At 35.8% G+C, this 21,087-nt stretch overlaps 1 protein-coding gene across 1 annotated transcript in view; it reads left to right on the top strand.

Moving 5' to 3' along the window:
* Positions 1-21,087, top strand: part of SLC29A4 (solute carrier family 29 member 4) — a 26,665-nt gene extending 5,578 nt beyond the window's left edge. Inside the window, exons 2-11 of the mRNA XM_072418848.1 lie at positions 1,904-2,089; positions 3,596-3,724; positions 4,517-4,630; positions 7,914-8,042; positions 10,998-11,072; positions 12,122-12,372; positions 13,640-13,763; positions 17,439-17,626; positions 18,550-18,790; positions 20,384-21,087. Coding sequence (XP_072274949.1) covers positions 1,924-2,089; positions 3,596-3,724; positions 4,517-4,630; positions 7,914-8,042; positions 10,998-11,072; positions 12,122-12,372; positions 13,640-13,763; positions 17,439-17,626; positions 18,550-18,790; positions 20,384-20,526 — 1,560 coding nt within the window. The 5' untranslated portion in view covers positions 1,904-1,923 and the 3' untranslated portion in view covers positions 20,527-21,087. The remainder of the gene's footprint in view (positions 1-1,903; positions 2,090-3,595; positions 3,725-4,516; positions 4,631-7,913; positions 8,043-10,997; positions 11,073-12,121; positions 12,373-13,639; positions 13,764-17,438; positions 17,627-18,549; positions 18,791-20,383) is intronic.

The following is a 21,087-nucleotide window of genomic DNA, read 5'->3' as shown; positions in this document are numbered from 1 at the left end:
ATGTAATTCCCACTGTATACTATGATTGTTAGCTGATCTTAGTGAAGCCTAGGTACAAACTAACACTAATACCTTAAATGCACCCATAAACCAACCCACTCAATCCCAAATCCTAAGAATGGAATCACATTGTAGCATCATAACAAATTGCATTTTAGTGTGTGTTTATTATGTATTTTTCCAATTATATTTTATATACTTATATTTTATTTTTATATTTTTGTCCTCATTTGATTAAATTTAAGTTAGCCAAAGTTGCTGTTCTTAAAAAAGATAAGCAAGGGCCAAATGACTAGTCACCATATTATCAGTGGGCCCACTGCAGCTGATCCTTTTACCCAATATTGAGTTATTATTCCTTGTTTCACACTATCTGTGTGGAAGTGACCGTCTTGGTTAAGGAAGGGACTTTGCTTTCTTGTGTCCACGCTGCCCTCCTAATGACAGTTAGTCTGATGCCTGATGGAGGAATAATACATAAAGCAGTAGATGATGAGAAGTTCAGAAAGCTCAGACTCACATAATACATAAAGAATCACAGTGGTGACATTATTGAATCTTATTATAAATATCCCCCCAATCTTGTGAGACAAGTAATCATCGGCATAGTGCTTTAGATCAGGGGTGTCAAACTCAAATACACAGAGGGCCAAAATTAAAAACTTAGACAAAGTTGCGGGCCAAACTTGAAATTTATTGAAAAAATTGAGGATGTTTTTCCTTCTCATTAGATATAAAATCTTTTCATATGGAAACAAAGAGGTTTTGCTTAACATGCAATCTGGAACAAGTTTATTTTAGAGAAATAGCACCGCTACTACAATTCCCTGCGTCAATAAAACAGTGCAATGTGGGGCCACGCATAGGCAGAGAGGCCTCTGGTCTATAGACGCGAGTGATGCCGGATATTGTAGTAGCGGTGCTATTTCAATGCAGCGGCAGACCAGCTGCAATTCATACTAGGGGCCAAAGAAAAAGATGTTGCGGGCCGGATTTAGCCCACAGGCCAGAATTTGACACCCCTGCTTTAGATGATCTCCCATTGCAGATATACAACTATGAGGCTTAGTAATACAGAACATGGCACAGAATGGGAAGTGCAACAAGAAATTTCAAGACAATTAAAATATTATTACTTCTTAGGCACAATTATATGTCTGGTTTTCCAGTGGAGATGCGTGGCACATGTCTCCCGGTAGGAGTGACTCACAGCCATATTATAAGTGGTTGTATCTTTAAGACTATTTAGCAAACTCATTTTAAAGATAGTCAAATCCTAACTAACAAATTACAATCTACTTCTGCATACTACTACATTGGTGTGGAGGAGAGGCGGTCGGTAGTGTTTTGGTGTTTGCATCCCACTGGCTTTATTCTTATCCCTATTGGGTTACTTTTGTTCAGTTTCAAACTCCTGAGGAAGTAATCTTGTGTCCGGGAAACATGCACAAAAATAGTACATGGGAGGAATGATTTATTTGCTCTTTGGGATAACATTTCTTTATATGGGGCCAAAAAAAAGGTTTATCTGACATTTTAGACTGTATTGTTGGTTATGTGATTTACATAAAGATAACACCTTTCCAACCCTTATATGTAATAGTAACTGGCCTCTGTGCAGGGGCTTTCTGTAATAAAGACTAGTTATTGCTGTAGTCCTGAATCTGCCCCCTAATGAAGTGTTCTGCATGTAACTTATAGTGGGTGGGCCTGGTGGGCCCCTTCCACAGCTTTGCTCCCTATAGGTGCTACTTGCATAGCATCATAGCTGGGTTTCCAAGGGGCATTTGCTGCACATAAAAAATGATTTATGTATTTTGGTATATTTTTTTATATTATTCTTCTATTATGTATGTTTAGTTCTATATTATGTGATCTTCATCTTTATGTTTTTGTACTGCAGATTTCAAAGCCAGCTAGAAGATGCAGTCAGCTACAAGAGATCGTTATAAAGAACTCAGTCCAGCCTTAACTCCTGAGGGCAATGTTGTTATGAGCTTTAGCTTTGACAGTTATCAGCTTGAAGAAGAAGAATTGCAGACAACTGGAGGCAGCCAAACACAGGGAGTCCTTACTTTAATGGAACCAGGTATAGTAAGATGCAATTTTAATATTCTTATATTAATATTGTAAATCAATACTGTCAGTAAGAGGAATAGATGTTTTTGAAATAATTTGTATGTCCAGGATATGTGCAGATTTGCACAGGGATGGTTTTACCAGCCATTATGTACTTGTGGCATTATAAGATCTCCTATATATAGATTGGATGAGTGGTTTTCTGCTTTCTCTCTCTACCAGTATATGGTAGATATGCCGGGAACAATGGCAATATTCACCCTCATTGCTGCCTTATTGTACTTTGTTATGGAGGCAAAACAGCATCTTTATTTGTTTTTGCATGACCACCATTAAATTTGAAATTGTCTTATTGAATTTTTTTTATTGTTCTTGCTAAATGTGATTGTGCACCTCTAAGGGCTGTATTATAAGTTTTGTTGAAGACTTTTGCCTTCCTTTTGACATGTGTTTCTGAGATCATTTAGGATTTACTGATAGGTGCATTTTAGCAGTAGTTGACCTTTTTCTGACCTGCATTTGACTTGCTTTTAGCTCCTTTTCTATTCCCATGTATAGAAAGAGTGGCAGTTCTGATGTGAACATAAAACTCCATAAGCCTACACTGTTATATTGGGAGCTTTATGCATAATGCTTCTATATACATTGCTAATATAGCATCATGTAGAACAGTAATGTTATATGTGTACTGCCTGATTTTAGATGTACATTACTTGTTTTGTGTCTCTGTGTCAGTTATACTGAACTAATAACTACATTTCATACATATACTTAATAAATAAATTGTTCTAAACTGCATGACTGTGGCAGAGATATTATAGTGTAAACATCTGCAGATAGATTATATGACTGGTTCTATATGCTTTGTATGCAGAGCACTGTGGAAATGGTTTAATTTTTAAACAGATCTGAACTAGCAAACAATAGACCTTTATTCAAACATCTAAACACTGCCCACAAGTAAATTGTCATTATTTTCAATGAACAGTATTTATATAGCACCAACATATTACGCAGTGCTGTACAATAAATAGGGGTTGTAAATGACAGACAGATACAGACAGTAGCATAGAAGGAGAAGACCCTGACCAGAAGAGCTTACAATCTAAGAGGCAAAGGTTATATACTTTACATTCACCAACTGTAAAGCATGGTGGTGAAAATGTTTTAGTTGGGATTGTTTTGCTGCTTCATGACCTGGGCAGCTTGCAGTTATAAAGTTATTCAAAACATCTTTAAGAAATTTCTGCTAAAAGGAGCAATACTTTCTTTTGAGGCCAATCATGGACTTTTTTCGCAGTATATCATTACATTTATTACATTTATGTTGAATAAATAATTAAAAGGCACATTTTCCTTATTTTTAAGCATATAAGTTTTATCTGTACATTGTTTTAATAAAGATCTACGTTTTATAAATAGACCCCTAAAAGTGTTCACTTGAATGTGTAAATACTTATGCTCACATAAAATGTTTTTTGTTTTTATTTCCTTTATTGTGCTTCATTTTCCTAAGATCCAAATCCAGAGCCATTGGACCGATATCATGGAATATACTTTGCCATGCTGCTTGCTGGGGTTGGCTTCCTCCTTCCATATAACAGCTTTATTACAGATGTGGATTATTTACACCACAAGTTTCCAGGTGTGTATAATGTTACAATTAATACCCTTAACAAGAAATTCCTTTTCCCTTTTAAAGCAAATCTTTTTCCTTTGTACATACTGTGTACATGCTGGTGGCTGTGTGCATATGTTATTTCTTTGTTTAGTATAGTGAGGACTAAGCAATATTTAGAATTATTTACATTTTTTTATATATGGATCATTGTCTATTTAAAAAGCCAGGTAATTACAGATCTCAAGATCTAAAGATGAAATCTGTGCACAATTGAATGACCGGGAGCAGTGGCTTCTCTTTCTGCTCTGTCTTAACAGCTTTGTCTGATTTCAATTAGACAAAGCCAGCCTAAAGCAGGCAGCTTCAAGTGTGTTCTCTCTGTACATAATCCATAGTGCATTGAGAATCAAATCTTTTAAAGTGTTTTTGAGTGTTGGGGGTTGGTTTTTGGAACCTTTTAATCAGGAGGAGTCATAGTTTGGAGCAATCCTGGAACTAAATAGAAGCTTATAACTGGTTATAACAACACCTCCTATCTCCTTTCTGAACTCCAGCTTCTACTTTTTACATATACTGGCAGGTTTGGCACCAAACATTTACAGTTGTAGAATGGAGTCATAAAATTAGACCTGGGCTGTGTGTGTTCCTTAGAAAACTTAGAAAAGCTCAGACATAGTAAAATACTGGAAAAAGTAAAAGATTTTTTTGGTTTTGCATTATATATATATAATGCAAATATATATATATATATATATATTTTAAATATATATTCATGGCTTTTAGTTTCTATTGTTATTTCTCTTTTTGTCATTTTAGGCACATCCATTGTGTTTGATATGAGCCTGACTTATATCATTGTAGCTTTAGCTGCTGTTGTCCTCAATAATGCTATGGTGGAGCTTCTCACTACTCACACAAGGATAACTGCTGGTATGTGACATAATGACTTATTTACTTACATTAAATGAATATTTCTTAACACAAAAAGCCACATTTCAAAGTTTGCAGTCAACCCGGTGGGAAAGAAGTTATTATAAAAGATATAAAGATAATTGAACAGTTTACTTATGCAATGCTTAGAAAACTATAAAAACAATCCACAATTCACAAGGAATTATTACAAATTTTGAATTCAGATTTATTTTAATTTATATAACATAATCTGAACTTTCTAGTAGTTGATTTTCTACATCTCCGGTGTCCCTAAATAGTTAAAGTACCTTCAGAGCTGGTGTTAGGATAGGGGCTCTAGGTAGACCCATACAAAGGGATTATAGTAGGGACATTAGATTGTGAGCCCCTTGTGATTGTGAGGGAAACATTGTGACATGACTATGGACTTTGTACAGCGCTGTGTAATATGTTGGCGCTATATAAATAGTGTGTAATAATATTAATAATAATAATCTGCCATTGCTGAATAAATAGCAAATAATGCTGATTCCCTGAATGTAAAGCTGATCTTTTGTATTCAGTAGTTTCAGTCTGAAACAAGACTGCAGATAAACTTGTGCAATTATATCTAGTTTGTAGGGAAATACTAAAGCTTTACTTCTTTGTTTTCTCTCTGTGATAGCTGACCCATTTTAGTAGAAAAATATGTGCTGTATTAATATTTAATTTGATCCCCCGCATGGATGCATGAAAATACATTTTTATTTTCAAAAATGTTTTACCATAGCAAACTGAATCTAGAAAATTGTATTTGTTGAAGTAGTACTTAATATTGAAAGCCTAAGGCAATTTTTATGTTTTTCATTTTAAATAGAGAATGGTTAAAACCATGTCAGGTATTTTGCCACCTGTGGATTTTTCTATAGGAAAATTCTTTTAGACAATTTCTTTCCCAATTTGAAGATTTCTCCTTTATGTCTGTTCTGGTGACAACACAAAATGTGAGATTTATCGTCACTTTCATTTCTAGTAACAATAATTACTAGGACAGATAGGAGACAATAAACAATTTTCAGCTCCCTAGCTAAGAAACAGACAGTAATAAAAACTTGACACTTTCAACTAAAATATAAAAATACAGCCCATAGGTAAAAGTAACAGCCTCTTATCTAAAACTGCAACATACAAGGCTGTTTATCAGATACGGACTCTATGTTTTTTATAACATTATTTATGCATGGGATATGCACAGGGAACCACACATACAAACTTAACAACAAGGGGGAAAGATAATACAACACTCATATTACATCAATGACAAGAATTACTTTTATAGGGCGTAAAGTAAGGCACAATGCATTGTACTATATGTTAAGTCAAGGTATTTATCTAAATAGGGAAACTGCCACATATGTTCAACATATAAGTCCAACTGCAAAAGAGAAGGACATAGCTAATTAGTCAAATAAATCTTATGCTCAGGGGTATCCAAGAATTATTTTCAGTAAAACCAGGTGGTTTTTAATTTCTATGACATTTCATGCATGCTGGAAGTAAGGTCCTCCATGAGCATATTCTCATTCACTTTTCGGAACCATTGGGCGATGGAGTTGCATGTAGTGACCTTACAATGTAGTAGGATACAAGCCCTAGCAGCACTCAGCAGATGTCTCAGAACCAAAGTCCTGTGGAACCTGAGGGATAGAGAGCTATCCTGAATTAGGTAAAAGGCTAAGTCACCGGGGATTGTGTAGTCTGTGAACTTTTGTGTAATCGCCCTTACTGTAGACCGGAAGGGCCCCAGGACCGAACAATTCAAAAGTATATGTAACATGGATCCCCCCTGTCTACCACATCTCCAACAGCGGTCAGACACAGTGGGGTAAATTTTATAGAGGCAAGCAGTTGTGTGATACCACCTAGTTAGGATTTTATAATATGATATCTGCTCCTGATGGAGAAGTGGTAAACCATCCAGATAATCCTCTGTTTCTGGGGTGTCTCCAAAAAAATACCTAGCCCCTCCTCGCAGCTTGAGAAAAAGGATGGACAAGTCCCCTGGTGGGTCAAAAAGTCAGGAAAACATGGCTGAAAGGATATGTCTGTCCGCTCCCATCCCCTCGTATATGGATTTGAAGTGGGTCAGCTGCCAAGCAAAATCCCTACTATTAGGTAGAGAATGCAAAAAGTGGGACAGGAGTCCTGCTCTCCAAAATACCAAAGGTCTTGCGGTTCCCAGGCGGGCTAGGTCTCTTATCTGGAGCCACACATTTCCACCTAAAAAGTGAGAGGCTCTACACACCTCCATATGACCGGGATGTAGGAAGACAGGTTCTTCCCTCTCGGGTGCAAAGAGGGATAAAGTGGGGATGGGGATGGTAACATTTTCAGATGGTAGAATACCTTCCAGCAGACCTTCCATGTGGGACTTATTGTGGGGTGATTCTGGAGGTTGGAGATCTGGTTGGGGGCTAACCAGGAGACTAGGTGCAGAGATTCCATGCTAGCCAACTGTTACAATCTCACCCATTATTTAGCTGCAAAATGCCGGACTCAGTTTACCACCCTGACCAGATGAGAGGCTGTCTGATACCTATTTATCTTAATATTTATATTTTTATAAATTTATTATTTATTTTCCTAATATTTATCTTAATCATCTGTATCCCACTAAACCAGGAGAAAGTATTAGTTTTCCATTTCTGCAAATCATGTTTAATACGAGTGAATAGAGTGAGGAAATTTAATTGGAAAATCCAGCCTAGGTCTCGAGACAAATAGACACGCAGATATTTTATGCCTTCTGAGGTCCAGCGGAAGAACTATGAATCCAATTCCTAATATCGAGTTTTGTTTGTTTCTCAAATGGTTGACATTTTGGTGGACTGGTATAATTATAACTAGAGATGGTTTGATGATGCAGGAATAGCAAGTATGAGGAGCAGATCACCTTTTCCTTTATTGACATAGCTAACCTGTTTGTGGCCAGCCTCATTCTTACCTGGTTTTTAGACTTCTTTAGCAGTTCTTACCAGATATAACCTGGCTTTACAAATTGTTACAATGTTTAAATCACAATGTAAGTTCCTTTTTTTAATTTTACTGATGGCAGAAAAATATAATTACTAATAACTTTGTAGCGAAAAACTACCTCTTTGTTTTTAGAGCCTATAAGGCACAATCCTACCATGTCTAATGGTAAATCTAGTGTAAGTGCAGGGTGACATCTTTAGTCAATTTTTTTAGCTAGTATATTTGTAAACATGAATGAAATTGCATTAATTTTATCATTGTTATATGTATTTTATTTTATTTACAGGCTATATTTTTGCTGTGAGCCCATTAATATTTATTGGTATCTGTGATGTTTGGCTGGAACTCTTTACATTCAAGCAGTCTTATGCCATCAATCTCTTTTCTGTTGGTGTGGTGGCCTTTGGATGCACAGGTAAATGAAATAAATGCGATTGAAAATTATTATTTGTAAATATTTCTTATTAGTCTGACTATCAACTCTTTTGCTGATGATCTTCAGATGGTGGATTAAGCAGACTAAAAAATGTTATATGGTGTATGAGGTTTTCTGGAATGCAATCATTGCTAGGTTACTATCATGGAATAAACTGAATGCCTGTGTACACAATTCATGGGCACACAGGTAAGCTCTTATAAATACACATAAATAATGATAATACAGGTAGTCCCTGAGTTAAGGACATCCAACATAAGGACAATTCTCCTAGATACGAATGGGGCTTCCCTGCTCGCTGTGTGCAGAACAGAGGCTTGATGGGGAAGAGGGTGGTCTGCATGACTTGCAGAAGAAATCTTTTTCTAAAGACAGCTGAGATTGTGGGTGATCTTAAGGACTGAGCTCTTCTACAACCTCTTGTAACTCTTTAATGACCAAGACAAACTCTGCAGTTGTTTCTTTTTGCTTATCAAACCACAGCTTGCTCCAGAATGAATGTCTAGGCTCCATTTTTTCTTTTTTTCTGTGTTTTTTTGTCCATTTTGGCTGCAACAAACATGCAGTTCTACCACAACAACACTCACTTTATTGTATCAGGACAATTGAAACAGGATAGGACTACAGCAGTGGATGTCAACATATTGTGGTATGTTATTAATGGGACCTTGTACAGGAGATGATCAGAGACTGCAGCTATAGTACAGATGATGATTAGAGACTGCAAATATTGTGAAGGAGATGGTCAGAGACCGTAGAAATATCATGGGAGACCCTGGATAATTATTGGCAGAGATTTGATGCTGTCCTCCTCTATTTGAAGAGCCTAACCTTCCCTACAGTCTGCTTTGTGGTTTTTGGTCCCTCCAAATTACCATTCTTGAAGGAACTACCCCGTTCCATTTAGGCGTGCCTACTACATATGTCTCCTTGTTCCTGATAAGGGCGAACCTTGTTTCGTGAAACACGTAGAACACATGTATGAGACTACACATCACATGGCTTTGTAATGTGATTCCATATTTGTTTTAATTGACACAATAAAACATTTTCTATGTTTTTAATAATGTAATAGTGTAAGTTTTGTGTGATTAGTAATACCTTTAAAGTCCCAATGTCTTTTTTTTCATTTTTGTACTTTCAATTAGGAATGTGGAATTGGATAATTGTTGATCAATGGAAGAGGTATAACTGAAAGTAAAAAAAAGCAAAGCCTATGCAGGTCAGAAGAGGTACTGATAGATAGTGGAAGAGGGGAGTCAATATTAAATAAATAAAAAATCAATTAGCCAATGTCCTATGTTGTTTTGTGTGACTGTAAGAGCAGTTAATTTGCCTTTGTCTCCTTTAGTAAGTTTGTAATACAAAGAGATGTTTTAATAAGTTCCACATGTTCTAGGTTTCTATATTTATATTCATTTTTTATTCAACCCACAGTTTTTAATATCAAAGACTGTTTACTGTGAATTTGCAAAATAACTAGAAACTAGATATGGCCATCAAAATGCGATACACAGAACATTTCCCAATAGAGATAAATATACTGTTTACCCTTCCATAGCACAAGAAAATGTTTGGCCGGAATGGTGCTTACAATATCTTCCAGAACGCAATTTCAGATGCAGGTTGGGAGATTGATGGACATGGAGAGATCAATAGTCTCACTTAATGTAATGAAACCAGAATAGGTCTAGTTTCTATTTTTCCAAGAATAGTCTAAGTGATGCATTATGTTTAAAGCAGTTAAAGTGGCCTTAGAGAATTTGAGAGGTGTCTAATATTCAACATTTGTAGCAATAAAATGTAACTAGGCAGTATTAGGATAATTCTGTATTAACAACCATTAGATATGGAATATCAAGATTAGACATAAGCTGGAGAATTTAACCTTTTGCAGAGATTTACAACTCCCATATCTGTAGATAATTTACAAAGCATAGGCTTGAACCTATCCCCCAGCCACTTAAACTAATTGAAATTATAAAGCAAGGGGTGGCCAAGAAGGCATAAACTTTAAAAATATTCCGTTGTGTGTGGAGTTTAAAATACATTAACAGTAGAAGTGGAATGGAAATGTGAAAGTTGGAAATGTGGTGCACCAGGTGCAAATCTTCTGTTGAGAACGTGCTTTGCCTGTTAGATGCAAAGGCAGAGGAGGAATCTTCTACTTCAGTTACATGGATACATGGATTACATGGGCTCTGACTCTCGTTGGCAATATCAGTTTCTTTTATGACCTTTTAGAATATTGGGGAAAAAGCTGTGGTCTCTAGGACTTTACCTATATTTGGATTTGAGTGTGAAGTTTCCACGGACTTTACTATACAATCCACGTTAGCAATGTATGCAAGTAAAGCCAGTGAACTTAACCTATGATGTGAATTTTGATATTTCTTTTAGTATCAAACACAATCATTTTGATAAAAGAGAACATAGTATAGAATGACAATTTTACAAAATGGATTTAAGTACACATGGCAGTCAAGTTAGGTGAATAGTCGGGGCTTGATTTATAAGCTGGAGACAAGGTAGGCATACTAGAGCAATCCTGGTTTCGGGACTCTTGGGGCAAGATGAAATACAAGGATTGCGCACAGAACTTTAGTAAGTAATTCTCACCACATACACTTCACAATTTGTACAACTTCTTTTTTTTCTACCAACAACAACAACTTTGTAGTGCCCAATTGAATAAAAATTGATTGCATGGATTAGGTAGACCCTTATGTTTCATAGGAATGTGTTATTTGCCTATTATTTAGTGACTTTTATTATTAATATCAATTATTATTACAACTCAGTAAAAAAATGGATATCGTTTTCAATGGACCAAAGGACCTTTAACATAACCACAAAAGAAGATTTAAAATATGAATTTGGTTTCATTTGCTTTTATTTGCACAATATCCTATGAATATTTTATGTTTTTCTAAGTGCAGCAATCCAGCTTTTATGGCTACGCTGGTATGTTACCGAAGCGGTACACACAAGGTGTGATGACAGGAGAAAGTAAGTACATTGTTTATTGTCTACTTTTTAACAGTGGGTTTACCGTGGGCCTGGGAAGTGGTCAGGGGTGGGAAATGCAACCAACTATTTATTGCTGAAATCTGAGTGTTCTTTAGAGATATGGTGAGTTCCCCCTTTTGGTGACACAGTAAAGAAGGTAGGTGGGCATGTTCAAGATAGTAGTATTGCAAAGGGGTGCCAATGAATTGTGTTGGGACCTGCAGTAATAAAAGAAAGGACATACAGTAATGGAATTGTGCTGGTTCTCAAAATAGAGCAGATAACAAAGTGAGATTTATAGTAGTGCAAAGCAGTACAACATAGATACACAAATAAGTCATCCTTGGACACAGAAGATATACCAATGTGAACGATTTTGAGCTGTGGCAGTACAGAAGTTGCAGAAATTCCAGTGAGGTGCTGTAGAGCAGTAGTCGCCAACCGGTGGTCCAGTGTGCGAGAAAATGTTGTTGGTCCACGGCTCTGGCTGGTGGACCCATGAGTGGGGTCAGGAGAAGGACCCCGCTGAGAGGGCGCACCGGCCAGACCCGCGGACCATGCCCCCTGTATGGATCGTGGGCTCAGACCTGCGATGGATGAGTGGGCGGGTTCTGGGATCATGACGATACTCTGGGGGAAGTTTCTTTGAGTGACACCGTGCCCCCGCGCATGCACGGTCCGAAGCCGGTAAATTTAGTAGTCTGTGAGTCTGAAAAGGTTGGCGACCACTGCTGTAGAGGTTAAATAGTCACAGAATAAAAATTATTAATTGCCCTGCCCAATACCTTCCAACCCTTTAAGATGGCAAAGAAGGAGGGTGGGAGCTTTAATATAAATATGTTTAGGTATAAGATACAACCTTATATCCCCCCGGTCATAAAGCAACAAACAAAATACCTTGTTTTTACCTTCTTTTTTAGATACCTACAATGGTTAGTGTTTCAAAAGAGTGACAAAACTGAAATTTCTTCTTTCAAAACATACAATTACTGTAGTAAATTATCTCAAAGTTTCACTTAAGCTAACCGACATTTCATTCCTCATTACAGGTACTGCAGGGGTTATCATCTCACTCAGTCGTATCTTCACCAAGCTTCTATTACCAGATGAGAAAGAGAGCACCATTATTTTCTTTTTAATTTCCATCTCACTGGAACTTATCTGCTTTGTTTTGCACGTTCTTGTGAGAAGAACGCGTTTTGTTCAGTATTATACAAATAAAAGCTTAGCTAAAAACTTGAAGAATCCAATGGAACCAAGCTTCCGTTACCAAGTGCATCAAAATACCTATGTAGAAGAAGTAAGTGGATCTGAATACATGAATATAATTCATAATACATGAATAAAATGTGTTTGTGAATGAGGTAGTTATGAGGTAGTTTATGAGGAGGCAGTCAGAGGCAGCAGTGCCTTGGATCTCACAGAGCAGATATACAGTTATTAGGTTACAGGCAAAAAATGCAAAGTCAGGAAGCACTGCCTATTTTTGGAAGGGATAGCTTTTTTGGAGGAATACCAGACATGATGTACATTTTTCATGACTCTGTTTAGATATATTTGCCATTTTTAGATGTCTAACTATAAATACAAATTTTTTACTTTTTTAAATAAACACATCGTATAATCAGAGCAGGAAGTTCTCCAATTTTATCATTGAACTGAAAACAGTTTTTTATTTCATGATTTTAGGAGGATTGAACATAAGAAATAGCAATGATTTATTTTTGTACAAACCATAAATAATGTTTTTTTTATAGGCGTAGTTGGGGACGTGATGTGATGTTGATTTATATCAATGTTTCTCAACCCGGGTTCCTCCAGAATTTGCTAGGAGTTTATTGAGCAATTAGCAACTTTTGCTTCTCAGGCCAGTGTAAATGATATCGGTTATTGTTTTTGACTATCTATAGAGGTTACATTCTTCCCAATGGTGCCAAAGTAGAGAAGGAGATGGTCCAGTAAAAAACTGTATTTATTGTCAAAGATAATTAAAATTCACCATCAATCAATTTCTTTGGTTGCTCAATTCCCCTCAACCTTTGCAATGTGAGTATCGTCATCCAAAATTGCTTTAATTACGCTAAGATCTCTTCTAGGACTTTCTCATTTTGTATTTACTCCGGAGAATATATTTCCTCTTCCTTATCTTCTTCCAACTGGCAAGCGAAAGGCATTCTTCGTACTGACCACCAGGTTATTTACTGTAAGCTGTGGATAATTTTAGTAGGGGTTCCCGGATATTTGAAAGTTGTATCAGGGTCCCCCTTGTTAAAAAGTTTGAAAAAGGCTGATTTAGATAAACAACAGGGTGGCATTTATAAAACTGTGTAAGTCAAAAAATAATTGGAAGTTTTTCATGTTGAAAATAATTCAATGTGTTACCATTAAAGGAGTGTACTGTAAATAATGTTCTATAGAAGGAAAACATATTTTGAAATAAGTGACAAACAATAGAAAATCCTTGTTTGTTACCACATACAGTTTTACAAACATTAGTTTTGTTCTTCTACAAATGTTATGCACAATAAATAATATAAATGATAAATATTTGCTTTACTGTCTTTTAGGAAAGTCGAGGTACTGCAGCTGAAAATAGCATAGAACTGCAGTCAGATGTAGCAGCTAGAAGAACATATGTCAGGTTTGATGTTCCAGTGCCCAAAGTAAAAAGCACCTGGCCCAGATTTAAAGGTAAGCAACACCAAATTTTGTGTTTTTATGTGCAGTGAGTATTACAACATTTGTTATTATGGATTTGTTTTTTTATTTTAGCTGTGGTATGTATTTTTAGCAATTCCTTTGACTGAAACACTATTGTGTTGAAAAACAATAGAGATCCTTAACAAACAGGTACAGAAACCAGGATACTTAGCCAGAGGTCATTCATGGGTAATCAGCCCACCAGACAAGGTATCTAAAGGAAAAGACAAAAACAAAGTAGGGGCCACAGGCAAAAGGACATTCCAGGCAGCAAACATTCACAGGGTCAGAAAACAGGCAAAGTCATCAATAATAAATCAAACACAAAACATACCAGCAGCAGGTCAGCCCAGCTTAACACTACAACAGGCACTGGTGACTGGTAACAGACTAAAAAAAGTCCTAGCAGCCAATAGGAAGGCAGGATTGTGCATGGAACTAATCTGCTCCTAAAATCCCCTTAAGCTGTGTACAGCCTCAGAGTGTGTGCTGGGGATGCTGAAAAAGTTCAACTCAGGCTGCACAGCTAAAGGGAAGCAGGGGATGCTGCTTTTTCTTTGTTTCCCTTGTATTCCCAAGTGACATCCCTGAAGAAAATAATGAAATGAAATATGAAAGTAAAACATTTACAAGAATTAAGAGAATTTGAGAGGGTTTGACACTTAACTGCTTTTTTCAAGTTTAGGCCACACAAAGAGGCCCCCAGATGTGTACCTTAAGATTTTGTTGTAGATTAACCTAATCTGGTCTGTAGGATGTGAAGTATAGTGCCATGTGTGCTATGTGTGTTCCACAGTAATAAGTCATTACATGTGGGACTCCCAGCCCTTCTTGTCCTTTAGATACAATGCTCTAAAAAAAATATATTGAAAAATGTTATATTGCTTTAAGTAGCATGGTTATTTTGATTGTGTCACTCTTTTACATCTATGAAAGATTATCTATTATCCATGCAACCATTATTATGATTATTATTACACAGTATTTATATAATGCCCACATATTACACATCCCTTTACAAAATCTATAGTCATGTCACTAACCATGCAGGGAATTACCCTTGATTGATGGTTTTTCAACCTGGCTGTCAATGATTTTTTGCATATTTTTTGTATTTAGAATTTATGTCACTGTTAAGCAGGAACTAAAATCTGGAGCTGGATTAAAGAGGAGGTGGGGCGGGTTCCCAATGCCACAGCAGTTTAATTTATTCACCTGTATTTGATAGGTGTCTAAAATTATCTAAAAAAGATTATGTGTATGGCTGGTTTTGAAGTTTATTTTATACAGTTTTATCCAATTTTATGAATACCTATGTCTTAAGTGGACAATCAAGTGTTTTCTTGTAACCATTATTTAGATCTATGAAAAATTAGGAATTTGTTTATTTATTATATATACCATTTTTCCATGTGTTTATTTGAGCATAATATCCCCCTTCTCCAGGAATTAGTATATTCTTGATTTTGTAGAATTAACATTGCAGTGCCAACCAATAAAATGACAGCTAAGGCCTTAATATCTAATGCGGTTACATTTAGCTTAATATGTCACGCTTACTTATTCTATGTCTAAATGGCAGTAAGGATTTCTAGATCTATGGAGTAACTGTTTTTCCAAACATCTTTGATGTATTTGATGATCTCAATTTTTCCCCCTCAAAATCTAGGCAAAAAGTCTCTTTATAGGTGTTTGGATACAATGATAACAAACCCTTTTCATTTTGATGAAATAATTACTGACCCCTGACATTCAATGCACATGCGCCTTACAAAAGCATATTTAAATTTGTCCAGCATGCATATCATGAACAGGCAGTTCTAACATCTCTTCTGTAGCTCTTTGATAAATATAATCACTATGTTTTAAACTCAGTAATTGAGTTGTACAAGTGCAAGAGGAATTTGTGGCCCCATAAATATTAATAATCAGTACTAGAATAAAAGAGGTTAGAATTTTCTGAAATACCTCCTTCCTATATATATTGTTTTAATAAAACAAACATTTTATCTACCAAGAACATCAGATTAATGCTGATTCATTCCCAATCTCTATACTGTAAGTACCCCAGGTTTATATTCATTAATATAGTGATAATGAACATATACAGTGGAGTTTTAACTAACATCTATTTAGAAAATTCCTTGCAAGGTGAATGTTTGTTTCTGCATAGACAAGAATATAAAATATTAACCTAAATAATGATATGATGATGGCTATGCAGGTTTGTATCTTCAGCTCAGAATATTCATCCTAAAATTCAGAACCCACAACTGGAATTTAAACAATAAGCCTAATGCACATACACAGATAGATAGATCCTAATTTTCTAAAAACAGTTATTTTAGGCCATTTCCAGTAGGATTTGAAAATAATTACAGTCCCATAGCTGAAAATAAAGATCCTTTCTGTGTAAAGTTTAGTAACTTAAACCTAATGTGTATTTAAATACCTTACCAAGAAAATCCCACAAATCCTAATTACTAATCTTCAACTATGCTAATCCAAGTTAGTTTAGTATAAGTGGATTAGACTCCATACAGGAGTATTTCTATCACATCCATTCTTGTCATGTCTCAGTGTTGGTTCGGGTATTATAATATTGTCTGATACATAGGACCCCATTATAACAAGATAGGCTCACAGTCATACAAGCTTTTCTCCTTAACCCATCAGGTAAGCCAAGTCCCCAGTGATTATCCAACCGGAAATGCAATCCTCCATGACTCTTCTACTTTGACTTCTGATTGACAAGTGAATCCCACAAATTTCTAGGCGTCACATATCTAAAGAGGTTAGGGGATATAGGCCCTGACATGTATCAATAAAATAGTTTCCAGATTTCGATCGGCGACCTGTCTGCAGAAACCACAAACAGTGTCCCATTGTTGGCATGAGGCCTTGTCCCCTAATGATTCCCCTTGTGAATGTTGGGGGGAAAAGAGAGTCTTGTTTTGCCCAAGTGTAATGAGCTACATGCCCCATCTTTCTTTGGCCAGCCAAATTCCAAATGATCATTTATCAGTTGAAATTGGGGGGGCACATATGCTCACGATGCTCATTATGTTTTTTGGCTTTGCAAGACATTAAAATTGCTTTCAAAAGCTGCTTGCAGATGCCTAAAAACGTTTGCACAAGTGTTTTAAGGTATTTGCAATGGCAACAATTCAACTTGATGCAGTAAACCTCCCTTGGATGCTGAATTGTGACTTATTGTGGCTTTGTTTCCACTGCAACTCCATACATCTGACATTGAAAGGGATGGGAGAGCTTAGAATTGACAATGGTGTCCTGAGATTGCAAATGCAAAAAAAAAAAACTGGTGAGCTACTGAGGATAAAGTAGTTATATAGAATATGAAGGTTAAATGTAAATTCTAATAATTGATTTCCCCTCAACTTCTGTCCTTAGCTCTGGTCCCTATTAGTGTAAGGAATTTACTGACAGCTCTCATGCTACCAGTCCCCAATATGGACTTACTTTATAATAGAATCAATGACAATACAAAAGTCCCATTAAAGTTTTGCTAAGGCGCTCCATTATCTATACCTACCCCCTTGCTACTAATTATAGACAAAATGATTTTATGATTTACATAATGAGTTATAGCATTTGATGTTACTATTATGCAAAAATTATTAATACAGTAATATACTTGTTTTACAGATATGATGTTTCATCGCTATCAGGTGTTACAAGTGATCTGGGCATATATGCTGTCTATTTCTGTGACATACTTCATTACTCTGTGCCTTTTTCCTGGTTTGGAATCAGAGATCAGGAATTGTACAATGGGAGAGTGGCTTCCCATTCTCATCATGGCGGTGTTTAACCTCTCAGACTTTGTGGGAAAGGTAAGTTTTCTTTACATTACCTCTGTTTAGGACCTGACAATTTAATGTATTTTTTTTCTTTTTTGTGTATGTGCCACACCAACTAAAATTTCAAAAAACTGTTTTATGTATTTGAACAAAATAAATGTAAAATGCAAATACCCTCAATTAATTCCCTTCAGTTTTATAAGGCAGAAGGCAAAGAGCCATTACAGAATTGTTAGTCTGCAAGGGGCCATTTGGTTTTGTTTTTTACCAACCTTGCACACTCACTTTGCAATGCCTTTCTGATGTTTAGTGGCCTCTTCTACAAAATATTGTAGATAAAACAATTTAAAAGAATACCATTGTAAAAAACCAAAGCAAATACTCAAACGATAAGCAGTAAAAATAAACAATCAAATCAAAATTGTGTATTATATACAAAAAAAGTACCAGAATTTAAATAAAAAAGTAAAAATATACTATCATTTACATTCATATGGTGCATAAGATCACTTTGTACTGCAAGCTTAGGTGCATTTCAGGTCCGAAAAATACTTTACATTCTTACTAAAGTTTAGGACAAAGTGATATAATAAAATAAAGGACTCTTTATAAAATAAAGGATTCTTTTTTTAAAGTATATTCATAATTTTTGGGAAAACATCAGTAATCTTTGTCTTTACTGGTTAAAAAATATGTTTTGGAATATGTGTTGGGAAATGAAAGATGTGTATATAACTAATGTCACTAATGTAATGAAGCAGTTTCTAAGACAGACACAGACTATATTACGGTACTTCTTTCAAGCATATGCCATTTATATTAATATTTTGCTAGTAAATGGTGTAATCTTTAATTCTTAACATTCAGAGAAAAAAAAACTACAGTAACCATATTAGATATGTAAACTAATACATGTTATAGATTCATTTTTTTATGTTTGTTTTTTCCATTTTTAGATACTGGCAGCTGTGCCATACAACTGGAGTGGTATAAACCTGCTCATTTGTTCCAGCACTCGTGCAATATTTATTCCACTTTTTATTATGTGTGTGTATCCAAGCGGGAAGCCAACATTTAGTCACCCTGCCTGGCCATGCATCTTTTCCCTGCTTATGGGAATAACAAATGGGTATTTTGGCAGTGTGCCTATGATTCTGGCATCAGGACAGGTAGTGCCAGAACAAAGAGAACTAGCAGGTATGATTTTGTTTTATTTAACCTAGAAAGTCTGGATGCTGCTTTTAGGTGTACAGTATATCATGTAATATATATATATATATATATATATATATATAAATTTATATATCATGATATTCTTAACACACAATATGTATATTCTGTATACACTACATTTTCATGCCAATAAACTGACTAGCACCTAACTTTGCCTCCTAAAGTTTATCCTGTCTGAGCTAGGACAATGCTGATGGTAATAATATTGCAGTAATTAGATGTACAAAGGTAGTAAATAATTATTGCAAAACACGGCTGAATTGCAGACAGGGTGGCTCTGCCATGTCTTGACTAGAGAAAAAAATACCAAGGATTGTTGCTTTTGTTTTGAGTGTATACATAGCCAAGCCTTTTTTTCTTTGGAGAAGGGATATATTCTCCTTTAACCACCTGGGCGTTACACTGATGTCTAGATTTCTGTTCCAAAAGCGTTACACTGTTTTTCATGAAATTTTGTTTTTTAAATTGTAGACCTGTAACTTACAGAAATATGTCAGAACAGGGTTCTAGTAGATATCATGAATATAGAAAATGTTTGAAACACACAATCATGTAAAAAAAAAAAATTACTTTTAATAAAATAAATAAAAGACACAAAAATCAGCTTAAACAAGAATACATAAATAAATGAAAAATACTGAAAATGCGATAATTTGGTATACTGTATAATAATATATTTTTCTAAAACACCTCCCTAGTGTCCGTCACATACCTATAGACAAAACCACATAAATATATTTTCTATTATTTTGTATTGGATTGGATATAGGAGTTTGTATTCAATCCAATACAAAATGTGTTTGAATGACTTTCAACTTGAATTTCCCGCACACGCGCCGATGTCATTGTACGCGCTGACGTACACGCTACGGAGGGAGAAGAAGCCGGCCGGCTTCTTCTCCGCCAGCCAGCTTCTTCTTCCCGGAGAGGGCACCCGACGCTGGAGGACGACGCTGGAGATCGACGCTGGAGGACGACGCTGGATCGCAGCGGGACCAGGTAAGTGATCGATAAACCCGAACTTTTCTCACTGTATTTTCATACAGTGGGAAAAGTTCGGGGTTATCGATAATTGTAATTATTTTAACCCCGAACCAAGGTCGGGGTTATCGCTCGGGTGAGGTAATGCTTTTTCTTTGTTTCCCATTGGAAACCCTAAATTCCATTCAACACAATTGGAATTAGGTAGAAAGTCTAACAGTGTAAGTAAACGTAGCCTTTGGGACAGAGGTGCAGGTACCAGCCAACCATTGGGTGAAGTCTTTGGCCTGAATTTTGGGCATCCTCTATCTGCCCAAACATGCCTATGGAGCACGGAGGAGAAAAGAGAGCAGATACTGCCAGTACCAGAGTATCTTGGAGTTGAGTAAAAAACCAAACAAATTAGTTAACTTTCTGCCATTTTTTTCTTCTACTGAACGCTTTGTCCTAAAACCAGTAGCAATTCATACAAAGTTCATTGAACTAGAAGTAAACTTTTATATTCTTTTAGTTAACACTGTCATGTGCTTTTTGAAAGGTTTGGTTTTAATCATTTGTTTTCTCTTTTTTTTGCAGGAAACACCATGACTGTTTCCTATATGACCGGACTAATGCTTGGGTCAGCTGTGGCTTACTTTGCCTACAGTTTATCTAGTACAGCCCACAGTATTTGCTTCAATCCAGAGACATACAACAGCTCAGTACCTCCAGAGATTTAATTATTTCAATTATTTGTTACTACTAAGACATCGGCATTATTTATTTTAATTCTAAATCACATTGTTGTTATGACAAATGCCATTATTAGACATTTCACAAGTGTTGAACTTTTTGATAAAGCCGCATTTGTGCAAGCACATGCACTTGATGGACTATCAAATCTGACAACATATATACTGTACATGGGTATGCCACTTTTGTCACTTTGCCAAAGCCTTTTTGTGTGGTTTAATTTTATAAATGTCTGTGTTTTGTTCACAAATTGTAATTTTATTTTACATGTTACACTTTTAAAACAAAAATATGTGCTATTTGATATTTTTTTATAAACAACTTACATCATGCAGAATCATATACAGGTTTAATTGTGGCTTGTATGGCTTGCAAAACTGTAACAAAAAAAAAAACATTTTAATCATTACATTTTCTTGTGTCATTATTTGGTTTTACCACTGTTTAGAAGTGGCTAAAATCAAACTGATCCATTGCCTAAGAAAAATAAAGCTATGAAACATATGCATAAGGTAGGATATATAGCAAGCACATTTGGCACTCTATTC

This window comes from Pyxicephalus adspersus, chromosome 7, assembly GCF_032062135.1.
Source record: "Pyxicephalus adspersus chromosome 7, UCB_Pads_2.0, whole genome shotgun sequence".
NCBI classification, from domain to species: domain Eukaryota; kingdom Metazoa; phylum Chordata; class Amphibia; order Anura; family Pyxicephalidae; genus Pyxicephalus; species Pyxicephalus adspersus.
The sequence above is the reverse complement of the archived record's forward strand: the minus strand, read 5'-3'. Positions and strand labels throughout refer to the sequence as shown.